Consider the following 25233-nt stretch of genomic DNA (forward strand, 5'->3'; position numbering starts at 1 on the left):
AACGCTTGCTCATAAAAATTGCTTGCATGGCGTCATAAAAATCTGTACCAAATTGGTTTTATAAAGTACGCAAAAGTGAGAGAGAATATAAAAGCTGGTAGGCATAAAAGAAGATCTGCATAAAAACTAGAGCATAGTTTAACAACAGTTTGTATCCAAAAAAACTGTTCTTTTTACCTTCTTTCTCACTTTTTATGAAAGTATTCCGGTCACACGATACTAAAAAATTGCATTTTTTCCCGTGCATGTATTTTATTGAGCCCTCTTCAAGAACGTCGATGAATTCCTCTCCAGTCACAAAGTGAGATTGTTCTAAACTTCAACAATATTACAACCTAACCTACCTATTCCCGAGTTCATAATGTTTCCTTTTTTATTTTCTCGTGTTTCCCTTTCTTTTAAAGTTATTACAAAAGTTTTTTGCGTACTTCCAAAGTGTAATACGCAAGTAATATTAAAATAATACTATATTCAACAACTTTCACACAACGCCTCCTATTCTCACACTAACCAAAGCTTGTATTATGAGTACTAGATAATTGTTAAATATACTTAAATACTTGTCAATACAAACATTATTATAACTTAACTAGCTGTTGCACGCGACTTCGTCCGCGTGGTTAGAAGATATAAATTAGGAATTTTTGAACGGAAGCCCTCGAAGATGAATAATTTTCCCTGTTTTCCACATTTTCCATTGTATCTTCGTTCCTATTAGTCGCTGCCTGATGATATATAGCCTAAAACCTTCCCCAATGAATGGTCTATTCAACACAACAAGAATTTCTTAATTTGAACCAGAAGTTCCTGAGATTAGCGCTTTAGCTTTATATATTAGTATAGATTACACATACACTCAGACACAGAACAAACGATCGTGCTCATCACACAAACATTTGTCCTGGGTGGGATCCGAACGCAAAACCCCCTGCACAGCATTCAGGGCCGCTAACCACTAGGTTTACAGGCCAGGTAAAAACCTATTGCAAACAATAGCAATAGGTTTCCTTTCCTTCATGATAAATTACCGTAAAATATCCCGTCTTTTGTTACAACATAATAGGAAAACATTTTATGCAATTTAGTATAGTAACAATACGTACAAACACGTCAGTACCATTCAGCCTTGTATTGTATAAATGTACAACGTCTTCGTTGTAAACAATATGTTGATTGTGTATTCATATATTACTTTTAATTTCCTTGTGTGAAGAAGCCAAAAAAAAAGTAATTTCAAAGAATATCGATAATCTAGGTTTTAATTCATAATTCATATAATATCATAGACTATGTTACCATAGTTTATGATACGCACAAATTATGTGGCTTTTTGTTAGAAAAGAATTTTCGAAATTGATTCAGTCGTTCATGAGATTAGGTACGTCACGTACTCACACTATTTGCCTTACAATATTAGCATGGGTAACTTTCTTCCTTTTTAATATGTACCTCTCACAGAAAATAAAACAAAAACATATTTTTTATCCAGTTACATAAAATGCTACAACATTTATAACTTAACCGTCTCTAGAAACAACTGATTTCAAAACTCTTACTTACAAATACACTGACGAATAATCCAAATTATAAAAATACTCCGTAGGGTCTATAAACATTCACCTCGTTCAAAAGGTCAGGTTACTTCGTAGCAGGCATCCTGACGGGCGATCACGTGGAAATATGTACGAATATAGGACTCACGTGGAGAAGAATAATAAATGAAGGTCAATAGGATGAAGTGTCCTCAGTCCTTTGGGGATAAAAAGATCTATAGTTACGGTAGAAATGTTTGGATAGTTTGAAGAGGAATGATTAATTATTAGTAGGGTTAGTAATTAGGTCTATGAGAAATGTTATATCTTTCAAATCCTACTATCAGACTTCCTACTAATATTATAATCACAAAAGTTTGTACGTACGGATGTATGGATGTTTGTTCCTCTTTCATTCAAAAACCACTGAACGGATTTAGACGAAACTTGGTACAGATATAGTTTATATCCAGAATTAACACATAGTGTTGTTTTATCACGATTTTTCATTCTTGTGGGATCATTTTCAATTTGTAGCGGGTGGTCCCGCGGGAAACAGCTAGTGTACAACCTATCCACAGTGGTAATACATATAATCAGTGCACGGTTAGCCGAGTGGTAAAGGTCATGCCAGATCCACTGCGCGCGACGTATTGCGGGTTCGATCTGTTTTGTTTGATCCACAAGTACTTGATTTCAGTCTGGGTGACTTTGTGCATATGACTTGGATGAACCTTAGTGATGACATTCATGCCAGCGAAGATGTTTTAGTACCTAGTTAGATTAGCTTTTCGTTATTTCATAGGGAATATAGAGGCTAAATCTACGTATAATGGAAAGTCTTCCATAAATATTAATGATTGATTATCTAGAAAACGCGCACAAATCTTGACATCGCATGGGTAAGATGGATGAGAAGTATGAGAACGCTTTCTTCACGGGACTCCATTATATTTGAGCTAAATGTTCAGTAAAAGATGGCCTGAAGCGACTTAATTTATTAAGAGCATGCATGGTGCCTGTAGTGTGTTTGAATCAGATAAAACTGCCGCAATTTCAGTCGATGTACCTGCCAATATTTCTCTAAAATAGTTAGCCAACTAACAATGACACTATTGTCTAAACGCAGATGCAAAATCTTGCCTATAAAGACATTATTATTTTAGGCTTAAAGACGAGTAACGTTTCTTCGAGCGCGTTTGTCCTGATGTCAAAGTCGATTCTCTCCTCAAAATTGAATGTTATTACTATCCATTTAAGGTCCTCTATCCGTAACGACGATAATGCGTGTGTTTCATAGCTTAGCCCTCAGATCAAACAATCCCATTACAGTATCCGTCCATTATATATCAATATGGCGATCCAATTTTAAAACTACTTTCTTTGTTTTCTACGTCATGCCATCCAAATTGATCAAAGAGAAAAAACAATATGCAATAAAATACTCCTTGGTTGTTGAGCCCATTATTTTTATAGTCCTACGTCATAACTTATTGAATATACGTTTTTTGTAAGGTTGAATAGGCAGTTTGAAAAGCGATTTTACTGGTTATTATGTGGCTGTTGTCATACCGAAAATTGCTGGCGAAATTTTGTGTAAAAAAGTTGATTAATCTGGTGAATTGGTTATGATGTTGGCCTCGGAAAGTTTGTGATTTAAAAATTAATCGTAGTTTTTCAGGAATTGAAAAAAGGCAATTATAACTACAGTTTGACCAGCGATTTTAATTTAGTCTTAGTTTAGTGAGTTACTTAAAAACATCTAAAAATAGTCGTTAATGTAAGACGTGGTGGTCGGTAACAGTTGACTTTTCATGAATACGTGTAACATTTTCATCTTGAAAGTACATTTTTGTAGAATTTTTGGTTTCTTAACTATGATTAATACTTAACGAAGCCCAAAACAGCGTTATAAACGCTTTTTTTTAATATACCCGAACTTAATCCGAAACGGAACCTTTCGGAACAGTCTTCATAAGCCTACAGTAATGTCACCCAACTGGGGCCTTCGAAATAATTTTATTTCTTGATCACAATGTCAGAAATTTCATTAAGTTGCCTGTATATTTAAGCTTCACAATTTTTTGTTGTGTCATAAAATGCGTAAGGCTTCGTAAATTGTGTTACTGCCTTCGCCTCGGGACCCTCCTTCAATGCCAAATTTTGCCAAAATTGTTAGGAGAAAAACATACAGATTGTTGGTGTTTGAAGCTTGTAACAAGGTTGGAGAATGATACAAAATGTATTTCTGGCTGCCTCTGGATGAAGCCCTCTTGCAGGCCCTTGTATGTAGTCCAATGAAGCTGTTTAAGTCTATAGGGAGTTAAAAAGCAGCGCGAAATCATCTCATAGAAGAAAATGAAATAGAAGGCATTCTTTTATATATAGGTATAAAAATGCAGGTGGCACGACCAAATTTATAATTCCTCATGATATTTTTACAATTTGTCAATAGACTTAGCTATATTTGTATCTTTTGAAAAAGTCAAATTTGTTCTAGACTAACTAGGAATTGGAATTACTCATGCTTGCGTATCGTGCAACTGGTGGGATAACTAGTTGGTCGCAAGATCACCACAATTCCACGACTTGTCCACAACTGCTAACCAAATGGCTGACAATATACAACAGCATTACCATAATCCTGAAACTTTTCATGCAAACCCGTTCACTTTTTTTCCGCAAAAGGTAAAAAACATTCGTCCCTCGACGAAACTTTACCTTGAAACATTTTATAGTTAAAGTTAGGCAATTACCCTCAAGATATTAACTTATATCCTACTTTCCTTGCTCCATTATAATTCTTAATGGTCTTTCTGCTTAAAGCTACTGGATTTCACCTACTTAACATTCACTACAGCTCTGGCTGCTCCCGACCTTGGATAGAGATTGGAGCAGGCACTGTTTAGCAGTCAAGCTTCATTTTATAATGAAGTTGCAAAAGCACTGCAAGAAAATTATGTTTTCCTTTATGCTGCAACATTTATGCTATGTTGGCAATATGTAGTTACAGTATTTAAAGTACATTTCAGTCCAGTGTTTGAATTTTTTAATGTAAAAAGAAGATGCCACTATGCACTATGTATTGCATTATCTATCTATGTTTGCCTAGGACGTAATCCATTCTATATGATTATCACCAAGGTCCCGGTGCTTCGGGCTTGAGGGTAGCAGTTTTGAGGGTCTGTATTGTAAGATGTAAGACTAGAGAGATAAGGCTATTGTCTTTATGACAATTCTGCCCCGACATGATGTCACTAGCAAAATATATATTTGCACTAAGAAAAAGTGCAGTGAGTTCTTAGATTGAGACATTATCAAAATGGACGAAATATATCCTGTAAAATAATACCTAGCTGACACGTATCTGATATCAATGTCGATTTTTTCGTGTAAGTAAATAGTCTACTAGCTTTCGCCCGCGTCGACGCTCGCGGGGACATCTGTTATTGTTTTAAAGCATATTCTCTGTGTTATTCCATACTTCCGGGCCAAATTTCTCACTAGTTTTTGGGAGAAAATGTAATAACTGTAGATCAAGATTACCCCAACAACGTCACAAACTCATAATCTACATACAAGTACTGTAATGACATAAATTATGTATATATTTAATGCGTGAACGTTTAAAATTCATTGTCATGTAAATCCAAGTATTTTAAAATAAAACAATGCTGTTCTATATTGGTAACCTTTACCAGATGGTTAATTATATTTTTTAATATTGAAATATATTACCATTAGGTAAAAACTCGAAGTACCGATTGTCTATAAATAAATTACAGAATTTTATGTTCCTTTGGTCTTCGGATCAAGTCGGGTCAAGACCTAGCCTTATTCCAACAATGTTGGGGTCGGCTTCCAGTCTAACCAGAGAGGTACCAGCGAGGTAAGTGTGATCGATCAACTTGTGTAGTTGTAGCTTAGCCACGAGCTATCTCTTAAACTATCACAGGTACTAATAAATTATATAAACTATTAATTAATCTATATATACTAATATATTACTATTGTCCCTTGTTCAACATTAACTGACCATTACCCGGTCTTAATAAGCTTAAGTTTAAAAAAAATACGCCAGTTTGCAACTACTACTATAAATAAGGTAAACAAAAGAGAATTAGTAAAAGATCTCCAGGAAATTGATTTTAAAACAATAAGTCAATGTGAATATCCAAATGTCGCGCTCAATAATTTCATAAATTGCCTACAAAACGTTATTAACAAAAATACCAAAACGATAACTCTCTCTAAACGTAAAAAAATTATAAAACCTTGGATAACACAGGGGCTACTTAGATGCATGAGAAACAGGGATAAATTGCATAAAAAGTGTAAATCTTCACCGGGAAACGAATGCTTAAAAATTACTTATACTCGCTATAGAAATTACTGTAACACTATATTAAGAAAGGTAAAGAGAGCCTATGAAACAAATCAAATTCAATCTGCCCAGAATGATAGCAAAAAACTGTGGAAGGCTATTAAAACTGTTACAAATACAACCAAGAATTCAGCTTATCCTAAAGAACTCCTGACATTATGTAATTCTACTAATAAATCATTAAATGAAATAAACTCATATTTTATAAATGTGGGAAGCTCGCTTGCTGATAAAATACACCAAGAAAATACTCATATAAATACAAGAAAACCTGACATAAAAATAAATAATTCTCAATCTAATTCATTTTTATTAACAGACACTAATGAAGAAGAAATTGAACGTCTAATACTAGGTCTGAAATCGGATTGCGCTCCTGGATGTGACAAAATTAGTAGTTACTTTCTTAAAGAGAACAGGGATGTTCTTATTCAGCCACTTACCACAATTTTCAATAAATGTCTACAGTCTGGAGTGTTTCCTGACTCCCTAAAAAAGTCGGAGGTGCGTCCAATTTATAAGAGTGGGGACAGAAATTGTATTCACAACTACAGGCCAATATCTATTCTACCATCCTTATCCAAAATCTTAGAAAAAATAATAAATGTTAGACTAATCAACTATCTCGAAAAATATAATTTACTCTCAGCAAACCAATATGGATTCCGGCAAGGAATGTCCACCGAACAAGCTGTAAACTCACTTGTTGATTATATAAATAGAAACTTGGATAAAGGGAAAAAATGTGTTGCTATTTTCCTAGATCTAGCCAAAGCGTTTGATACAATTTCTGTCTCCATCTTACTGAAAAAACTTGAGCGGATCGGAGTCAGAGACAAGCAGTTAGAACTTTTTGAGAGTTATCTGACTGGGCGTTTTCAGTGTGTCAAAGTGGATAAGTACCATAGTACATATCTGCCAGTGACACACGGCGTACCACAAGGCAGCATCCTGGGTCCTACTTTGTTTCTCGTCTATATAAATGAACTCACCAATCTCAATATCACTCATGGCAAGATTATCTCGTTTGCAGATGATACTGCTCTAGTTTTTTCTGCCGACACATGGGATGATACCTTTGATGCTGCACAACTAGGTTTCAACAAGGTTGGAAAGTGGCTGAAGTCTAATATCCTTACTCTTAATACAGACAAGACCAGGTACATTTGTTTCAGCATTAGGCATATGCAACAGATTAGTAACACTCTAAATATTATACCGCACATATGTGTCTCTGAACAAAATTGTAAATGTGATCCTCTGGAACAGGTGGAAACAATTAAATATCTTGGTGTTACAATTGATAGCAACCTTAACTTCAAAGAGCACATAAAAGCACTATGTGGTAGAGTTAGAAAACTAATCTACATTTTCAAAAATCTTAGACATATCACGGAACCTAAGTTACTGAAACGAATTTATTATGCTCTTTGTCAGTCACTTATAATGTACTGCATTTCCTCATGGGGTGGAGCAGCAAAAACCACAATGAAGTCCATTGAAGTCGCCCAACGTGCTATATTGAAAGTTTGTCTGTTCAAGAGTTTTTATTTTCCTACTGTATTACTTTACCAGTTGTGTGATGTTCTATCTGTGAGGCAGTTGTTTTTACTTAACATCGTCCTATTACAACATAGCAAATTAACTTTTAATCCAAAATTTATGCAAAAACGTAGAAATTATATGATATGCAATAGATTCTCCCACACTGCCACAACCTTCAGCACTAGGTTTTCCAACTTCATAGGCCCTTATATCTATAATAAATTAAACAAAACACTAAATATTTATCCACTCACAAAGGCTCAATGCAAGAAGAAAATATACCAATATCTACAGAAACTCAACTATGACGAAACTGAGCTACTCTTATATATTCCACTTTAATCATTACATAAAACATCGACAATGTTCTGAACAAAACACACACTCACTTATCCTACGTACACACAGCTAACACACACACACACACACACACACACACACACACACACACACACACACACACACACACACACACACACACACACACACACACACACACACACACACACACACATACCTTTAGTAAATATAATATTGTTTAAATTAGTTTAAAAACTAGACTTGCAAAAATGTTATACCTTTTATTTGTATAATTCTAACTGATGGCTATTAAAATTATAATAATACTTGAGGGGTTTTTGGCACTGATAACCGAAATACAGGCTCTGCCTAGTTCGGTTACAGTTGTCTAATTCATTTGTATTTACAAATATAGCCTAAGATATATCTGTAACTGTGTATACACTTATTGGAAATAAATAAATTTTATTATTATTATTATATATATAAAGCTGAAGAGTTTGTTTGTTTGAACGCGCTAATCTCAGGAACTACTGGTTCAACTTGAAAAATTCTTTTTGTGTTGAATAGACCTTTCATCGAGGAAGGCTTTAGGCTATAAACCATCACGCTGCGACTAAGAGGAGCGAACATACAAAGGAAAATGTCAAAAAATGGGTAGGTATAAATCATAACTTATATCTTCTACCCACGGGGACGAAGTCGCGGTCAACAGCTAGTTAATTATATAACTATTTGTAGCTGCAGTGAAGTTCTAATGAATAGTTAAATCTTGTCAGTCAAATTATAGGACAAATTTAGTTATATTACCTTAATGAATTGTAAACGATAATACTTAGCTCTAAGATGCAATGCTATCTGAAGAGACTGATTAACATACACACTTAAAAATAACAGACACAAATAAAAATATACTCATTAGCACATACTGTATCATTAATTTTAATTACATTACTTGAACCCTTGTTTAACGTAAGTAATTAAAATATATGCATATTAAACAAAAAAGAAGAAAAACAAAACTAAATAAAAACTCTTTTAGGTACGCTTCGCTTTAAAAAAACAAAATTGAATTTACAATGGAAACCACCCGCAATAATAATTCAATGTTATTCATGTGGAAAGTGCTTGGAATTGTGAGGGCAGTAACTGCGTAATATTATTTCTAGGACTCGCCAATTCAAATAAACGGGACTTTTATTGTATTGTTTTTTGTTAAAGAGTTAAAAATTTTCTGTTTTTCGGAAGGCACGTTTAATTGTGGGTCCCCGCTGTTATTCATACATATTTGACAGTCGTTACAGGTAATCAGAAGCTTGTAAGTCTGACAACCAGTTTAACCAAGGGGTATCGTTTTGCCCCAGTAACTGGATTGAGAAGGTCAAATAGGCAGTCGTTCCTTGTAAAACAGTGGTACTTAGCTGAAACCGGTTGTACTGGAAGCCGACCCCAACATAGTTGGGAAAAAGGCTAGGCCGGTGAGTTAAAAATATTCTTACTTACCTATGGGAATTTGTCGTACTTGTATCGAACAGCGGTCCTGTCTTTGCCAAAACCTCGAAAGCTGTCTATCAAAGATGGTAATTTTGACCTACCTAAACCTATATGGGAAGAGGCCGTTGCCCAGTATTGAGATATGTATCGGGTCCTATTATTTACAATCACACCTTACAGCAACTATCAGTACCAAAGAGAATGCTCTTCTTTTCAATAGCTTAGGTACCGATACCCATATATTTCAACTTAATCGTAATATATCAACATTTGAGACCCAAAAGATAATTACTACAAACTTCGTTTAAAGCTACTATCGGTGACTGTGTTTGTGTAAGCCCCAAAGAGCTCGAATAGTGACCTATTTAATGTTTTATGGTCCCTCTGCGTACGTACCCATGTTTATGTGCAAAGCGTAGTAAAACTAGCAGGTTTTGTCAAGCGGAAACTTAAATAAAAGTGAAGAAAAAAATTTTTGGACGTAAACCGTATTTTTAAACGTCTTATCGTGTGTCCACTTGCAAAAGTACAGCGTAGCATCGTCTAAAAAAGCCAGTGATGCTTTTGTGACTCCTCCGATGTTGCTGATGTTCATGGGCGGCGGTAATCACTTATCAGTCGATCCGTCTGCTCGTTTGCCCCTTATTTCATAAAAAAATGATTGACTCGAAACGGGGGTTTATTTATTTCTAAAAGAACTGTTCACGCAAGTGGTAGCTAAACACCTGTTACCACCGCTCATACCTCATGTCCGTGTTGTTTCGGTATTAGTGTTTCATCTTTATGTTAGAGAGTCCTCTGATCGGCGGCTTTTTTCCTAACAACTAATTCATAGGCTGCTTTTATTAAAATCGCAATCGTGATCATTGGATTCGACAATAATTAAAACGTTCATCCATTTAGAAACCAAGGGTCGGCCAGTCAGTCACATTCACATGAATAATCATCAAAGCCTAAGCATTTAAGATTCTATTTCTGTTTTCCTTTAATATGACCTTAATTTAACGGAAATCGTCAAAATATGTGAATCGGATCCGTTTATAATTGACGAAATTATTAAATTGGTCAACGAAAGGTCAAGGAATGCAAGTTTTTATAAGGAAACATTAAATGCTTTCACTTCGTAATAAGTAACCAATGTGTGGGCTACTGACATTTTGATAGTCAATGGTAATGAGGAAATTTCTCACTAATATTGCAACTTTATTGATAAAACGCCATTAAGCAAGCAGTATCTTTGAGGAACTCAGCATTTAAGATGATATCAAAGTATTGAATGGGCAATGAGACGGGCATTAGACTTTAGCATGCAATACTTTGAAAAAATGATGACCGAGCATTAAAATTACACGAATTTTACAAAAGTAAAATTTTAATACCTCTTATGTTGCGTAAAGTGTGTATTTAAGTTTACATAATAATGAAATGTAGCCTTACTCGTAATGTCAAGACAACTCCAGTCAATTTACAATGTAAACTTGCCTTAAACATTGCGAAGTTTCGGTTGGATCTAGACAGCTTTGCCGAAAACGATAAATTCATCCAAAAGCCTTGATGCTTCGCCAAGGTATACTATATCGTTAAGCCAGTAGGTACTATCTCAAATCAAAATGGATGACGAGACGGAGATAGTACGAAGGGGAGGAAACTAACGTTATGCAGTGGGATGATAAAAGTTGCCAATGATGATGACACTAATATCTATGCGGAGGTTAGAGCAACAGAACTTTATCGTCAAAGAAAAAAAGTCTTACATGGGAAGATTATTCACATCAGTTTTCATATTGATGAGGTACAGAACAATATTTAAAAAACTAAAAGTCCATATATTCAGAGTATTATCAGCCATTAGTATCTCACGGCAGGGCAAAACCTCCCTTCTATCCTTCCATCTATCTCGATCTTTGGCTATCCGAGGCTAGTTTCGTGCGAAGGAATCAGGTAAATGGTATATGCAGATACACTTTCATGTCGTGTTACCTACCACATACACAACGACAGATTTAAAAACTCTAATGACATGAGAACTAAGTCGCTAAACAATACTATCAATACCGTCACGTTCGCAATTATGTCGAAACCGAGCCTAAAACATCAAATATTAATCGTTCGTTACGAAATGTTTAAAGGTCATGGTTTAAGTAGCGACTGAGGCACTGCGCTAAAAAACGTTTATCCGAGGGCCGTTGGCTGATTTATCTGAGTTTCAAAAATCGTGGTTTTAATCAAGTTAAACCAGTTAGGTTTAAATTATGAGAATTTATGTGATGTTGCCAATTTCAAGCTTGTGTTGAGTGTTTTTTGTGCGTTTCGATTATGTCTAATTATAGATGTCATGTTGGCTTTGTTTTAGTATTTAATAGTTTGTTTAATTAAATCTTCGTTGGATTTGTCTTCTTCATTATTTAAAGTTAAATCCTTGATAAGCAAATCTTTATTGATCCAAAAATATCTATCTATCCCCGTTTCAGTTGGAAATCCGATGTTTGTTCAACTAAGAACTTTGATATATTAGTGGCAATGGCGAAATGCGTTACAGCATCGCTACAATAACCTAAAACCCAATTTATCTTATTACTAATATCGTCCTGTTTACCGTACTAATTGATCAATTCCTGCTTGTATAAATCTGTTATGCTTTATAAACGCCAAAACAACTTGTCAGTAGCGGAACAAACAGGATTTCGTTACTTCAGACTGGACTGAAGATTAATATGTAACTTTGTCGAACTGAACAGTATAATTCACAGGGATTTATCTCCCGATAAACTATCCGAACGTGTGTTACCCATCAATATCCCGAATGGCTCGGTTTGTGGCTGAACGTGATGTAATATATCTCGGTCTTAAATTATACCAATGATAGTCAGTGTTGGTTTTGGGGTCTTAATGAGCTCTGAGTTAAGGGATCTGGGTGTTTGATTGACATTTGTGCATTAGTCTGTGGCCCGTCCGTCGCCCTTAAACTGTCTGGCCAATTGTGATGAAATTTGGTAAAGCACTACACAGGCTATTTTTGCTAGACTGCACAAGAGAGTATTACTCTCTTTTTTGCAACAAGCGTGTTAAATAATAATATGTTTCAAAATATTCGAACAAATCCCACCAATATTTATAAGCGGGATCGTAATGTTGTCGTAATGTATCGTAAAGGGTCGATAATCGACACTTTGGCTGACCTATTGGTCTAGTTGTTGGTGGCCCTGTGTGCTTTACTAGAAGTTGTGACTTTAGTTCCTAACCAGGAAAAATGTTTGTGTGATGAGCTCAATTATCTCTTCTGTATCTTTGTTTTTACATATTGGAAATCCTCATGCACTTCCTTCGCCCCCGGGAAAGTGGGTAAAGCTAAAAATGGAATGCTTCCCCATTCCCTATAGTTGGGGCCAAGCAGGAACGCTGCCGCAAACTACCGCGAAATCTCTTCTGTGTCTTTGTTATCTTTTTTGCAAGTTTTGCTAAGTTTGAAAGTTGAATGTCTTGTTTACCATTTCCACCATGATTAGCTAAATGCATACAGCAATGCGGATGTACATTACCCTCCTTTCTTCACGATCTGTTACAGAAGCTGTCAGCATTTCATCATAATAATGCTCGTTTTTCTTATAATCTAAGCGTTAGCAATCTTGCCAACATGTCATTGTTAGTTTGAATGTTAATATCACGTGACGGTTTATTTTCAATACAATAGCGATCCGAAATCAATTTGACCTGTCAGCATATGTATGTATAAATGTATTTATATGTCTTCCATTGTATACAAATAAATAGGGTTAACTGGAAAATATGTTTGTTTCCCGGTCGTTGTCCTTCTTGTATCTTTTTCTACAAAGGGTAGATCGACGATGGGAAAATGTGTTTGATTCATTTTAATAATGGTGCCGAAATTGGGGTTGAAGTGGAATCGAGTGTTATTGGATCAGAAACAGTTTCAGATAAACTGTCAAGTAGATAGGCAACCTTCTGTATAGATTGTATTTAATGGGAATGTAAGAAAACAAAAACTGCTTTCGAGGGATGAAATTGTTGGTAATAGAACAGTTTTTCGCTTTCAACGACAGCCTGTTTTTTCGTGTACTATTTAGATTTCCCCTGGGAACTTAAATTGTCTGTACTGTCATCACCCGAAAAAAAGATATTGTATATGTAACTATGTTAATCAGTCGTCAACGGTTCTTATCCACGTGATATTCTAAAATGTCTATTCCTCTCTACATTATACTTTATTTTTTTTGTATAAATATTAACCACGTACAGACCTTTGAAAGAATTGAAATGTACCGTTTCTAGCAAGTGATAATTACCTTGTAATATAAAAATGAATTCGAAAAAGCTTCAGTGCGTACCTGTATTCTTACTACACAAACTTACAGTCCCTCTCTATGCCTATGCTGCGAACTTCCGTCCGTCGTTCCTACATACGATTTAGCACAACATCAACCCGCCTAAGTTAAAAACTGTTGAACAACTATACTTATGTCCATTTCTCATTTCCTGTCTAACTTCCTGATAGCCATTTAATCTGTAAACAGGGTGGGATGTTCGCCTATTGATCCAGTGGGTGGTAATTACTAGACGCAATGTAATGCGACCTATTGGGGTCACTGGCGCATTCGCCGCAACGAAAGTTTCACATTTGTTAACAGAACAAAACCACAGGAACACAAAGAAAGTATGTGGCTTTTGAAAGTTCTTAATTAAGTCTTTTATGCTTACTAATTTGCCTGCATTTTGGTGGCGAAGTTGAACAAATACTAGCAGTCATTTGGTTTGAAGGAAGGTGACTTTATCATTCGCCTATCCGTCCGTATTTTGGAGCTACACAGACCAGCCTTCCAGACAGTATGGGAAAATCTTTTATTACTACATCGAATACTGAAACTCAACATTTTTCTTGCCTCTCTCTCTTGCTAGCAAAGTAACAGCGACAAAATGAGACTAAAATACTATTAATACTGTCGACGGCTATGAGAAACTTAGGTAGTTTTAATCCAACCTAAGCCTTTCTCATAGGTCAAAGGTAACAGTGTTTCTGTTTTTATTTCTGTACCTAATTAACAGTCTGACTCTGCTCGTTGGAATTGCGCCCGACTAAATGGTATCAAGTTTGCCTCGTATATAATAGACTTAACAGACCCTATTACACTGTCTGCAAAATTACAGACCTGTTTTTCACAAGGTTTTTTGGAGTCGGCGTGCAGTCGAATTGCAGATTGTCTGTCCATTTGAAAGGTATTTTGTCCATTTTGTAACTCAATAAATTATGGTTATGAGGTTCACAGATTGTCTGAATGACCTAGTCATAGTCATAGCTAATAAGAATGACATATTTTTTACTTACGTAGCCACTGTACTTACGTAATGCATTATAATGGATGATATTCTTCCTTTTTCCCCCTGAATTAATCCAATAACAGCGAATGAAACTTATGCGTGACGTCATTTTTGTGTATAAATTTTGCGAAAGCATTACGTCACAAGCGCCCCTCTCCTATACTTTAAGGTAGTTTATCTTTGTCAATTTGTATTGTCAGCTAGCGAACCTGTCTAATATTTTCAGTCATCATCCTTATTCTGACAGTCGGGACAATGCAAGACATCGATAATCTTCATTATGTCGTTAATAGTCCATTTCAGGACCCCTGGAAATGTGGTACACACATATTATATGAGCATTTTATGATGCCCATAAAAAGGAACTCGAACGATTCCCTCCAAACGAAACATCCTGCGTCATCCTGTCTATTATAATATTCCTGAACATTTTGCCAAACGACCGTGAAGAGGTTCAAGGCTTGGATTTTAACATTTCGTACGTGACATGTCTCTGGAGATCTTTGATTTACGATTTATAAGGACGAACAGAAGAGACGAAGACGTGTCGCGAAATTCTTGATGAAAATGTAGAAAGCTTCGTGACACAAAATGAACGGGACAGAAAGGGCGCGAACGACTCGGTTAGTCCTTGTCTAAGATGACCTAGCTTAAACACATAAATATTGTTTATGTTTTATATGTCCTTATAAATATTTAAATGATTTTTTTTATGACTGGATAACCGCTATATTTATTTCAAATCACATAATATACTATGTAACTCCTTCGTCTAAGGTTTTTATTTGTGCTGCGTTCTATCAATATTAATAACGAATGTTGATATACATTTTATTTTCAATGTAATATGTATGACTATGTTATGACTGAAGTTCTTCCTAAAAATACTGTATGTAGATTAAAAAATAACATTGTTATATGATTGAATTTAAAATTCTGCCAGTTTTATCGACTGAATTGTATGTTTCATAACTCATTAAGTAAATCATCATCACCCATTTCTGTTGTTTTCTTCAAACTATATGATAGTTATAAATTAACTCCTAAAGAGTAAAGCTAAATGTGGTACAGTAAGGTCACGTGCTTCCGGAGACGTCTCTGCTCTAACAAATCTAACAAGTTTAACTAGCATACATGAGACTTGAATTTGCAGTCCAAAACACAGACAGACTGAGAATACGAAAGCACCTCCCCTTCCTCCCCTTCCTCCACTTAATTATTTACTTACTGCTCATTTCGCCCCCACCAACCCACGCAGACAGTTATTTTGCCCGCTGTAAAAGGATTATTTTATTTACCATAACATCCTTGATTTTCCATTACGTTTTGGGACATTTATACAATTTTAAATTAAATGAACATCCAATATTGTAGCTGTGTTCTACGGTTTCACACGCAAGGTTTGTGGTGAGTAGAGGATTTGTCGGGATGAAAAAATACCTTTGTGTTACTTCAGATTATAAGGTATTTAGCATCCAAATCACAAAATCTCCTCTAAACTCGTTCAGTAAGTAATGACAAAGACCTAATCCATAAACCGATTTCATACTTGACGGTTCTTCCGCATCGAAACGCCAGTACGTATTATTGCGTAAAAACGATTTATGACAATCCCACTGCAGAAAATCGGTCCGGTCTTCGTTTTGGATCTTTCGTTAACTCTGTTTCAATTTCCTCGCAACATTGGTCCGTCCTCGAGATTTTGAAGACCATAGTCGAAACCTTGGATATCCTAAATAAGCCTTTGAATTGACTAGGAATTGAAGGAGTCTGAACTAAATTGAGTTTCTCCCAAGAAACAGATACAGACAAGAAGATAATTCAAATGTATAATATTAGTATTGTTATACTTAGTATTTCTTATTACCATTTACAACAATCCGAAGTTTGAAAACAAACATTATCGCTTCCTGCATTTCTAAAAGCCGCCTAGAAAATTTTAGTTTTCACCTTGTACCGGTCCAATGTGCTTAGAAAGACCCCAAATAATACAAAAAAATACGAAATCTGAGCATAAAATAATAATATAGTCTGTTGTATATCACGCCTCGGGGTAGAAGTAGGGTCGGTAAATATAACATTTGTTATGCTCCAAGGGTTGGAACTATCACTTGAATTCTGTTATAAGAGGCCTATTTGCTTTCCCTCTTTTTCCTTTCCTTTCTTTAGAATGAGTATGTGAACAATAAACCCAAGATTCTTATAGTATTGTCAGTAAGAAATTTTTGACAGTTTTGATTCACTTTGTCAGGGCCGGTTTTGGTAAAGATGATGGAGATGCTGCTTTTCTTCGGATATTGGTATCTTGCTTTCACAACTGGGAATTGTCAATTAGTATTAGGTACAAAAATTAAGAATTCTACTGTTATTCGTAAGCTTTTTGGCGATTTTTTTTCCTTACCGTATCTTTGAGAATTTGAGACTAATAAAGTCTCAAATTCGTTGAGCTCGCAAGTCACCTAACCCTTCTTTTAGATTTGCCGTAGTCAGCTTAAACGGAGACTTAAGATTTACCGTTCCTTATGCATAGAAGGCACAATAGTGATCAATATTATGTAAAAGTGTCATTCAGACAATCAAGTTTATATTTAGGTACTATTTTGTAGTTAGTAATCAAAAATATCTTTGGCGTTCGCGACATACCTTAATTTTAAGAAATTCTTTAAGTCAGCGTTAGACTAGTAAAGCAAATAGGTTACTGGTTGTTAATAGGACACATTATTGACCTGTTACAGCGTTTAGTTACCGAAGTTTCTGCCAGACTTGGCGGGTGGGACTTTCAGACGCCGAAATGTGTATAGACATTGTAGACGAAAATGGCAAATTAAATTGGGGATGACTTTTGTGTATTCTCGGTTTGGTAACCGTATTCATTTCGTTTGGTAAAAAGAACTTTGGTTGAAAGTTCTGCAGATCTTACGTAAACTATGTCAAAGTTTGCTCTTTTTAGATGATCACCTAAAAATGGATCCTAATTTTTTTGGGGCGGAACCTACCTCCTTCATGCTACTTTTTTTATTCCGCCCTTAATTCTGAATGTCAAATGAAAGAGGGAAATGTTGGGAAGGATTGTGTAATGGAAAGCAAAGCTACATTTTCAGCACCTAATCAGCCATATTTTATTGTCGAATTCTGTAAAACGAAGGGTCGTTACCAATAATCTACTCGCAACGATTTCTTCTCTATTGCTTCTATAAATAGAACTCGTTTGACTTGTAATGACGTACATTTATAAAGCCTCTATCCTATATGTGATCACACATCACAGATGTATCAAAAAACGCCACTTAGCTGAGAGTCGGTCTAAATGTAAGTTTGTCCCTGTATCCCGCTTGAAAATGACAAACACAACGAGTCACAATTTTTTGAATATAGGCAACATTTGGGCGTCTAAAGAGGGGTCACAAAAAGCTCTCGATTAAACTGTCTTATCCAGTTAAAGATCTAGGTATTAAGCCTTAAATGACGTAATATAATAAACTGGAAACTGTGAACGTAAATACACGGAGATTTATGCGAAATGAATCTGCGTCACAATTTTCTAGAGCCATTGACGTCACTTCTCGGTTCTTGGTGACATTTAGGGCCTAATAAAATGGCATTTACATTTAAGTCGCATTAAGGTCTCGTCGTAACTTGTTCAAGGTGATAGATATACTTTTGAGAAAGTTTTAAGCTGCCACTAAAGATGCTTAATGAGGGACGTAGTGGAGGAATTAATGAGATTAACTTAAGTGTACTGGTTCCAACTGGCCCAGAACAGATAGTCGTGGATGGATTTTAGGGAGGCTTTTGCCCAGCAGTGGGACTTGATAAAAATCATCTGACTACTCCAGAAATTGTTGTTCCATGTAATTTTAATGTGAATACCTAAATGTATTTCTCAACTAATTGAATCATTTCATTAAAGTATGGGAATAATAAAACACAAGTACTCTCATGATTCTGAGTAAATTGTACCGGTATGGAAAATACGCAGGTAATATAATTTATGTTACAATGTAGTCACAAAGTGTCTGCCTAGGAGTAAACAACCTGTCTTAAGAGTATTCTACATTAATAATGAGATACCTAGGCAATGGATCTCTTGTCTAAGTAGGTCATTTTTTAAGTTTTATAAAGTCCTTTTACCGGCTTTTTTAATTTCCTCAAAGTTTTGTTGCCTACTTCAAACGTTTTAACGGTTTAAATGGTTAAACAATAAAATACTTAACTATATTATGCATTTTAGGTATCAATAAACATATTACGCTTAATTCAATACTATTTTAAATGGATTGTCTTTTAAAAGCAAATACCGACAGTACCTAAGACAATTCTGCCAATTGGCAAAAAGGTAACACCAGAAAAAAGGCATCGCAAAGCAAAAAAACATTAAATGAACAAAAGGAAAACGGGCCGACCTTTTCCCAAATAAATTAGGCAAATTAAATATTTGATTCTGCCCTTTCGGGGACAGTGAGATTTGGCTTTGAATTTATCCCTTTACCTGGATTTTCTTACTTTTTGGCAAGGTCTAATGTGGTCTTAACTATGCTATCTTTAGAATTTAATTATGCTTTTGGACTAGTGACGTGACTTAGACTTGTCGATACAATAAATTGGAGCCGTGGATGCTCTTTGCGCTCTTGGAAATTTCATATTTGTAGATCCCTGACGATGTTAACAATACTGCCTCACATTGGAATATAAAACTTTTAATGATTTTGAAGAACATTTCTTTTCAATAAACAAGTATCGTGATTTCGACTCGTCAGTTCAATACATAGAATTGGTTTGACCAGTGTCGCAGAATTTTACTGTAGCTTTTGTCTTTGACATCCAATATACTACATTTACCTGCATTTTCATACTTTTGGCATCGCTCTAGGCCTTGTCCGGAGTGCTTTAACGAACCACTTTTGGCGACCTTGTTTCAAGGCCTCGGCTTATAAACGTTCTCAACTTGAAACTTGTGTGTCATAAGCTTTTTAATATTAAGCATAGCTGAATATATTTGCATTTTGTATGATAGAGGCATATTTTGATCTGAGTGTGTGTCTAGTCTATGTAACGTATAAGCTCACTGATTCGGATAATTCATGCTCAGTACTAAGCAGCTTTTGTGGGCGTAGGTTTTGACCTATTCTCCGAAGTATTTCAAAAGCATTTTTTTCATATCCTGAGCAAGTGTTAACTGCATTTCCAGTCTATCAAACATTTATTAACGTATTCAAGATTGAAAATCGATTATATGACTATACTACACTTCTCAATGTCAAAGACACAATAAGAAAGTTTTACTCTGTGACGTTTTTTTTCTACTGCTCAAACTCTACTGGTTGTACTATTTTAAACATAGTACAACATATAAATGGGTGTACTTTAGCTTTATCTTCATTACCTCCAAGACCTATAAATAATGAGATTAAGACCATAAATGTCAAGAGTACTCTTACAGGCGTAGTATCGTCTTAATAATTAAAACCCGACGCCGTTTCAGCTAACCAGCTTGATTATTTATGAAGGAAAAAGTTATAATACTTTCTTCATCTACCTTTTTTGTTTTAAGTCATAATTAATTGCTTTGTAATGAATATTATATAGTATGAATATTGTATGAATATTATATAGTATGAATATATAGTATATATTAGCACCGTTGCTATCAAACGGATGAATTGATTTCGACTTAGTTTTAATCGTCTCAAAAATGAATGAGAAGAAATTATTTAAGTTCGCTAGCTGGGATTTTCTCATTTTAATTTTCTTTTTTCTAGGGAGTTTTCCGTTCTCCCCGGCAAGTCTTGCCAGGGCTACGACATCATCTACCATCGGCTTCATGACACGGAGCCATCGAAGTACAACTTGGAGTCTGGCTGCAAACTACTCTTCATGACTGTGGGTGAGTATTTTTACCATTTTTTGGATATCAATCGTACATGGATTTCCTCTGCTCTGAAAAACTCAGATGGGCCTTACAGACTCTTTGTGGATAAGAGAGATCCTCCGTTCCCTAATCCTGGGGGTCAGGCTAAAATTCTTTATCGGATTCCACTACTTCAGATAACCTTTCCGAACCTGGTCGAAATATTTAATCATTGATATCTAAGGCATGTTTTTCATAGTTTATATCTACGATAATCATACCTACATAATCGTTTTTAATTTCACCATTGCCGATATTTTTAAAATTTGCGAACAAAAGATTATTGTTAGCCAGATCATTAAGTTGATGTTTCTTACAATGACTGCTTTAATTAGTGTCTTAAACATAACAGTAATTAATTGAAATTAAATTCTTCTGACCAATTTTTAAACAAGTGGGCTTACATACAAACATGAAATGGATAAGTAGGTATGCGAATTGCTCTTGGCTCTTCATTCAAGATATTAATGCCGTCTGGCTCACAATACTTTAGTATTGATAGGTTCAAATGTCAAATGACAGCCATCTTTGATGATTTGTTAACTTTTATTTTTATTATTCAGCATTTATAAAATAAGCCTTGTCCTACATATATTATATCGTACATTTATGCTTTAAAGTTAGGATTCCTAATTATTAAAACTACTTTAAAAAGCTGTGTACTGTGTGTGAGGTTGCATATCTGCCAGGGATGCGTTCTTAGTTTTTTATATCAACTTTAGTGATCATAATTCATACTGAAAGGATGCAACGTTGTACTCACGCGTATTTATCGGAATCGTCCGACTAGTTTCGGACCCAACCGAAGTCCTTAATCATGCTGACTTAGCGGTGCGGTCGCAAGACGTATTTTAGTCTAAAGTCTTTAGTTAAACTACACAGTTAATCCCGATAAATACGCGTGAGTAAACCGTTGCATCTTTTAAGTTTGACTTAGACTACGCACACCATAAAGCGATGCTGTTGATTTAAAATACGTACGTCTACGTCACGTCTTTGACGAGAAAATTATTACAAAATATATCTCTGTCTTTGCTAGAGTCAACCTTAATATGTTTTGCAATTTACAACTTAACCTCGCCAATATTGGTTGGATGAATCATTCTGAACTCCTTTTGATCAATATATCGAAGAAATTCATTCTTAAAATGGGCACGACAAGGTTGAATTGATTTTGGCATCGATATTTTGTTGATGTTCGAAATATGGGTTCGTTGTAAAACTTAAAATCGGACTCAATATTGTATTTTAGTTTAATAGCTTTGTGTTACTATTCTGGACCTTGATGCTTTCGTAATAAATGTTAGCAATTTTACATTTTTCATAAATTGCTGGTGACATAAACATCCCTTTACATTTCATAATATCTCAAGCCTTTGAATTAGAAAAGTTCTGTTATGGTATCCTACCGCAAATCCACTACCGAAAAAAAAATAAAGAGAAAGAAAGCGCACTGCAATAGATTATTATAGACTTAATCAATAGTGTTCTTCGTTTCGTTGGATAAAGAATCTGGTGATGGGAAAATGGGATATGGTCATCTGATTGTCAAGCGAGAGTATCAATTACTACATCTTGTTCTTAGTAAAGATGGTTTGTTATGCGGGGGTTTTTATATTAAATGTTGACGCTTTGAAAAACACGTTTCACCTTCATTTTGGGACATTTCTGTGCTAATTAATAAATAAATATTGAACCATGTTAAACTGGTCGAGTCAATATTTATATGTAACAAACATTTTAACTCAGTTCGTCAATTTGAACAGGGTTTAAATTTTGTTAGCATACAATGTTGGTTAATGCAGGTATATTACGAAAATGAGGTAAACTTGTTAAAAAAATAAAATGAAAATGTTTAGGACACATTTAGGTAAAAAAGGTGTTGAAATTTGGACCTAATTCGTTTGAACTAAGGTTGTTATTAATATAAAAATGTGAAGTATTTTTCATTTTGTGTATTTATTAAATATTTAATGCATTTAAATTGACATTCACGGTTACTGCATATAACCGCAAGAGTATAGTTGTTTATTATTTATTCTAAAAGGCAAACTTTAAATTCTTACTGAATTTGTGGAAAATATGTAAAACAAATATATTTCTTTGATTGGGTTCTGAGTGGACATGTGTTGTCGATGTGGTGATGGCCCAGCGGTTCTACATAGTATATGTATTGTACACACGAGGTGCAAGTTCGATCCCAACGTATGGCTAATTGGCATTGTAGAAGACGGTTAAAGCTGCAAAAATATTGTCCGTCATTTGAAAGAGTAGGATCGCCTATGTGTTTATTCAGGGTATAAAATTCTTCCATATAAAATTTTATCAAAATTGATCTAGCTGTTCGAGTGTTAAAGAGTAACAAACAATACATCCACACATCGTGTTTATAGTATTGGTAGGATGTTTTATAAGATTCATTGTTCCATCTCAATCTCAATACTCAATACGTTTATTGCATTCCACAAAGTGCACTTAAGTGGTAGGTACATAAGGATATACCTACATTATTTTTGGAGAATTGCAGCATTGTGGGCCCTGTTGGGCATTTAAAATAAGAGTTAGCAGGAAGGCTGGAAGGAAATATTCAAAAATAATTATAATACTTAAATCTTTTTAACTATTCTTACCTGTTTCGTTTTCGTAGATATTCATACGTTCGTATTTATCTAATAATCTTATAATAATTGATGCTAATTTTGATATATTTGTTTTAATTATCTCGTGAGGAGCTCGTGGCTAAGCTATAACCGTATAAGTGAAACGCTCACAGGTTAAGCTATGCTTGACGCGTTGGCCCGTAGATGGGAGATCTGTGTCATAGCGAGTTCCTCCGTGTTTCGGAAGGCACGTTAAATTGTGGGTCCCGGCTGTTATTCCTACATCTTTGATAGTCTTTACAGGTAGTCAGAAGCTTGAAAAGTCTGACAACCAGTCTAACCAAGGGGTGTCGTGTTGTCCAGGTAACTGGGTTGAGGAGGTCAGATAGGTAGTCGCTTCTTGTAAAACACTGGTACTCAGCTGAAACCGGTTAGACTGGTAGCCGACCCCAACATAGTTGGGAAAAGGCTAGGCCAATGAAAATGATGTTTTAATTATCTCGAAGAAATCGAGTTTTGTATCAATCGAATGGAGTTCAACTTCAAGTTCGTACTCTGGGACCCGACTCTAGCGCCAATTCATGCAGTGGCAGGAGCTGGAACTACTGGAAACACTGAATCAGTACTCGATCTTGGATTGGCTCGAGAACCAAAACAAAAAAAGACCCAAACTAGTTTCAGGAGTATGCCCTCTGAATCTTTATGTTTCTGTCATCAATACTATCGTAAAACATTATTCAGAGTACACGGCTATATTTATTGAGCATTTCTTTTAATTATTAAAGGCAACATTACCTTGTGCAGTCAATTAGCTCGTAAATAATAATTATAAATTATCTTTAAATAAAGAACGTCAGTCAGTTTATTGAATAGTCGCTTATGTGTTTGTTTATTTTGTATGTATTTTATTAACTATAGTATATCTGTTCGTTTCCCAAATAAAAATAAAATAAAATGTCAATGTTTTGTATGTAACCCTTGTTGAGTGGTCTTTGCAGTGTTGTGTGTGAATTCGTGATGGAAATGTCACGTGTCATATTCCTTTAAATGTTACTAAATAAATCTTCGGAGTAAGTTTATTTTGTTGAACGCGAAAATCTCAGGAACGATTTAATAAACCCCTAATCTTTTGCGTTGAGTAGTCCATTTATCAAGAAATCTACAAATCTAAAAAAGATCACCCTACGGCTATTATGAGCACAGAAATGATTGTTAAAATCACTTTAATACCGTAACCCACTGTTCGCGACGTACCGTGGGTTTGATCCTTCCCGCATAGGACTAGCATTTGTGTGATCTACGAAAACTACTGAGTATACGGTTACGATCGTTAAAGGAACGACGAAGCAGATTAATAAAATAGATACTTTCTTTCGTATGGAATACTCCAGCGTTAATAGCTATTCCATGTTATTTCATTCATATCCTCTTTATGTGTCAAGTATCTAGATATTTAAATATAAGCTTAATTAAATGTTAGCTTCGTTCCTAAAAGCAGTCTCGAGTATGTCTAGATTTGATTATTTGCCTCAAAAATACAAGTCCAATATATCGCATGTATCGTTCAAGGATTTTCTTGAATTTTCGTTTTTTTTTTTGAGAATAATGTCATAATGAGTGATTCAGCCTCCCGTGTAAATACTAAAGTACTTAGTAGTATTTAATTTTAAATGAATTTTAAAAGCTTATTATTATTACTTAACTAAGTGATATCGTCAGCTCTATTATACATTGTGTGCTAATGTCAGCGCTTCATCTGGACAATGGGGTATTCGATTAAATCTTATAATAGAAATCTGTATAGTCCGTCCGACAAATTACCAAATACTTAATATTAAATCACATCATAGTCATCATCTATGAAAAAATACGTATCCAATAGTTTATGGCAATCTGTCTAATGCACTAAGCATATTATTTTGGTCGAATAACCTACTTTAATTTCTAAAATTAGAAAAAAAAAATAGTTTTTCACAATAAAGAAAAAGTGTTAATTTCTCGGCTTAACCATTCATAACACAACAGACTACTGATAAGCGATATCTAGTAAATGAAATGAGTTTTCAATCACGACGCGTTGAAACAATCGCTTATAACGTGCATATTAACGATCTACTCAATATTTTCTTAAAAATA

The 25233-nt window shown here is 34.9% G+C and overlaps 1 protein-coding gene across 1 annotated transcript in view; it reads left to right on the forward strand.

Annotated features, from left to right (window-relative positions):
* LOC113502824 (alpha-tocopherol transfer protein-like) overlaps positions 1–25233 on the forward strand; it is a 38589-nt gene that overhangs the window by 2967 nt on the left and 10389 nt on the right. Inside the window, exon 2 of the mRNA XM_026884542.1 lies at positions 20349–20473. Within this exon, the coding sequence (XP_026740343.1) occupies positions 20349–20473 (125 nt within the window). The remainder of the gene's footprint in view (positions 1–20348; positions 20474–25233) is intronic.

This window comes from Trichoplusia ni, chromosome 18 (assembly GCF_003590095.1).
Source record: "Trichoplusia ni isolate ovarian cell line Hi5 chromosome 18, tn1, whole genome shotgun sequence".
In the NCBI taxonomy this organism is placed as follows: Eukaryota; Metazoa; Arthropoda; class Insecta; order Lepidoptera; family Noctuidae; genus Trichoplusia; species Trichoplusia ni.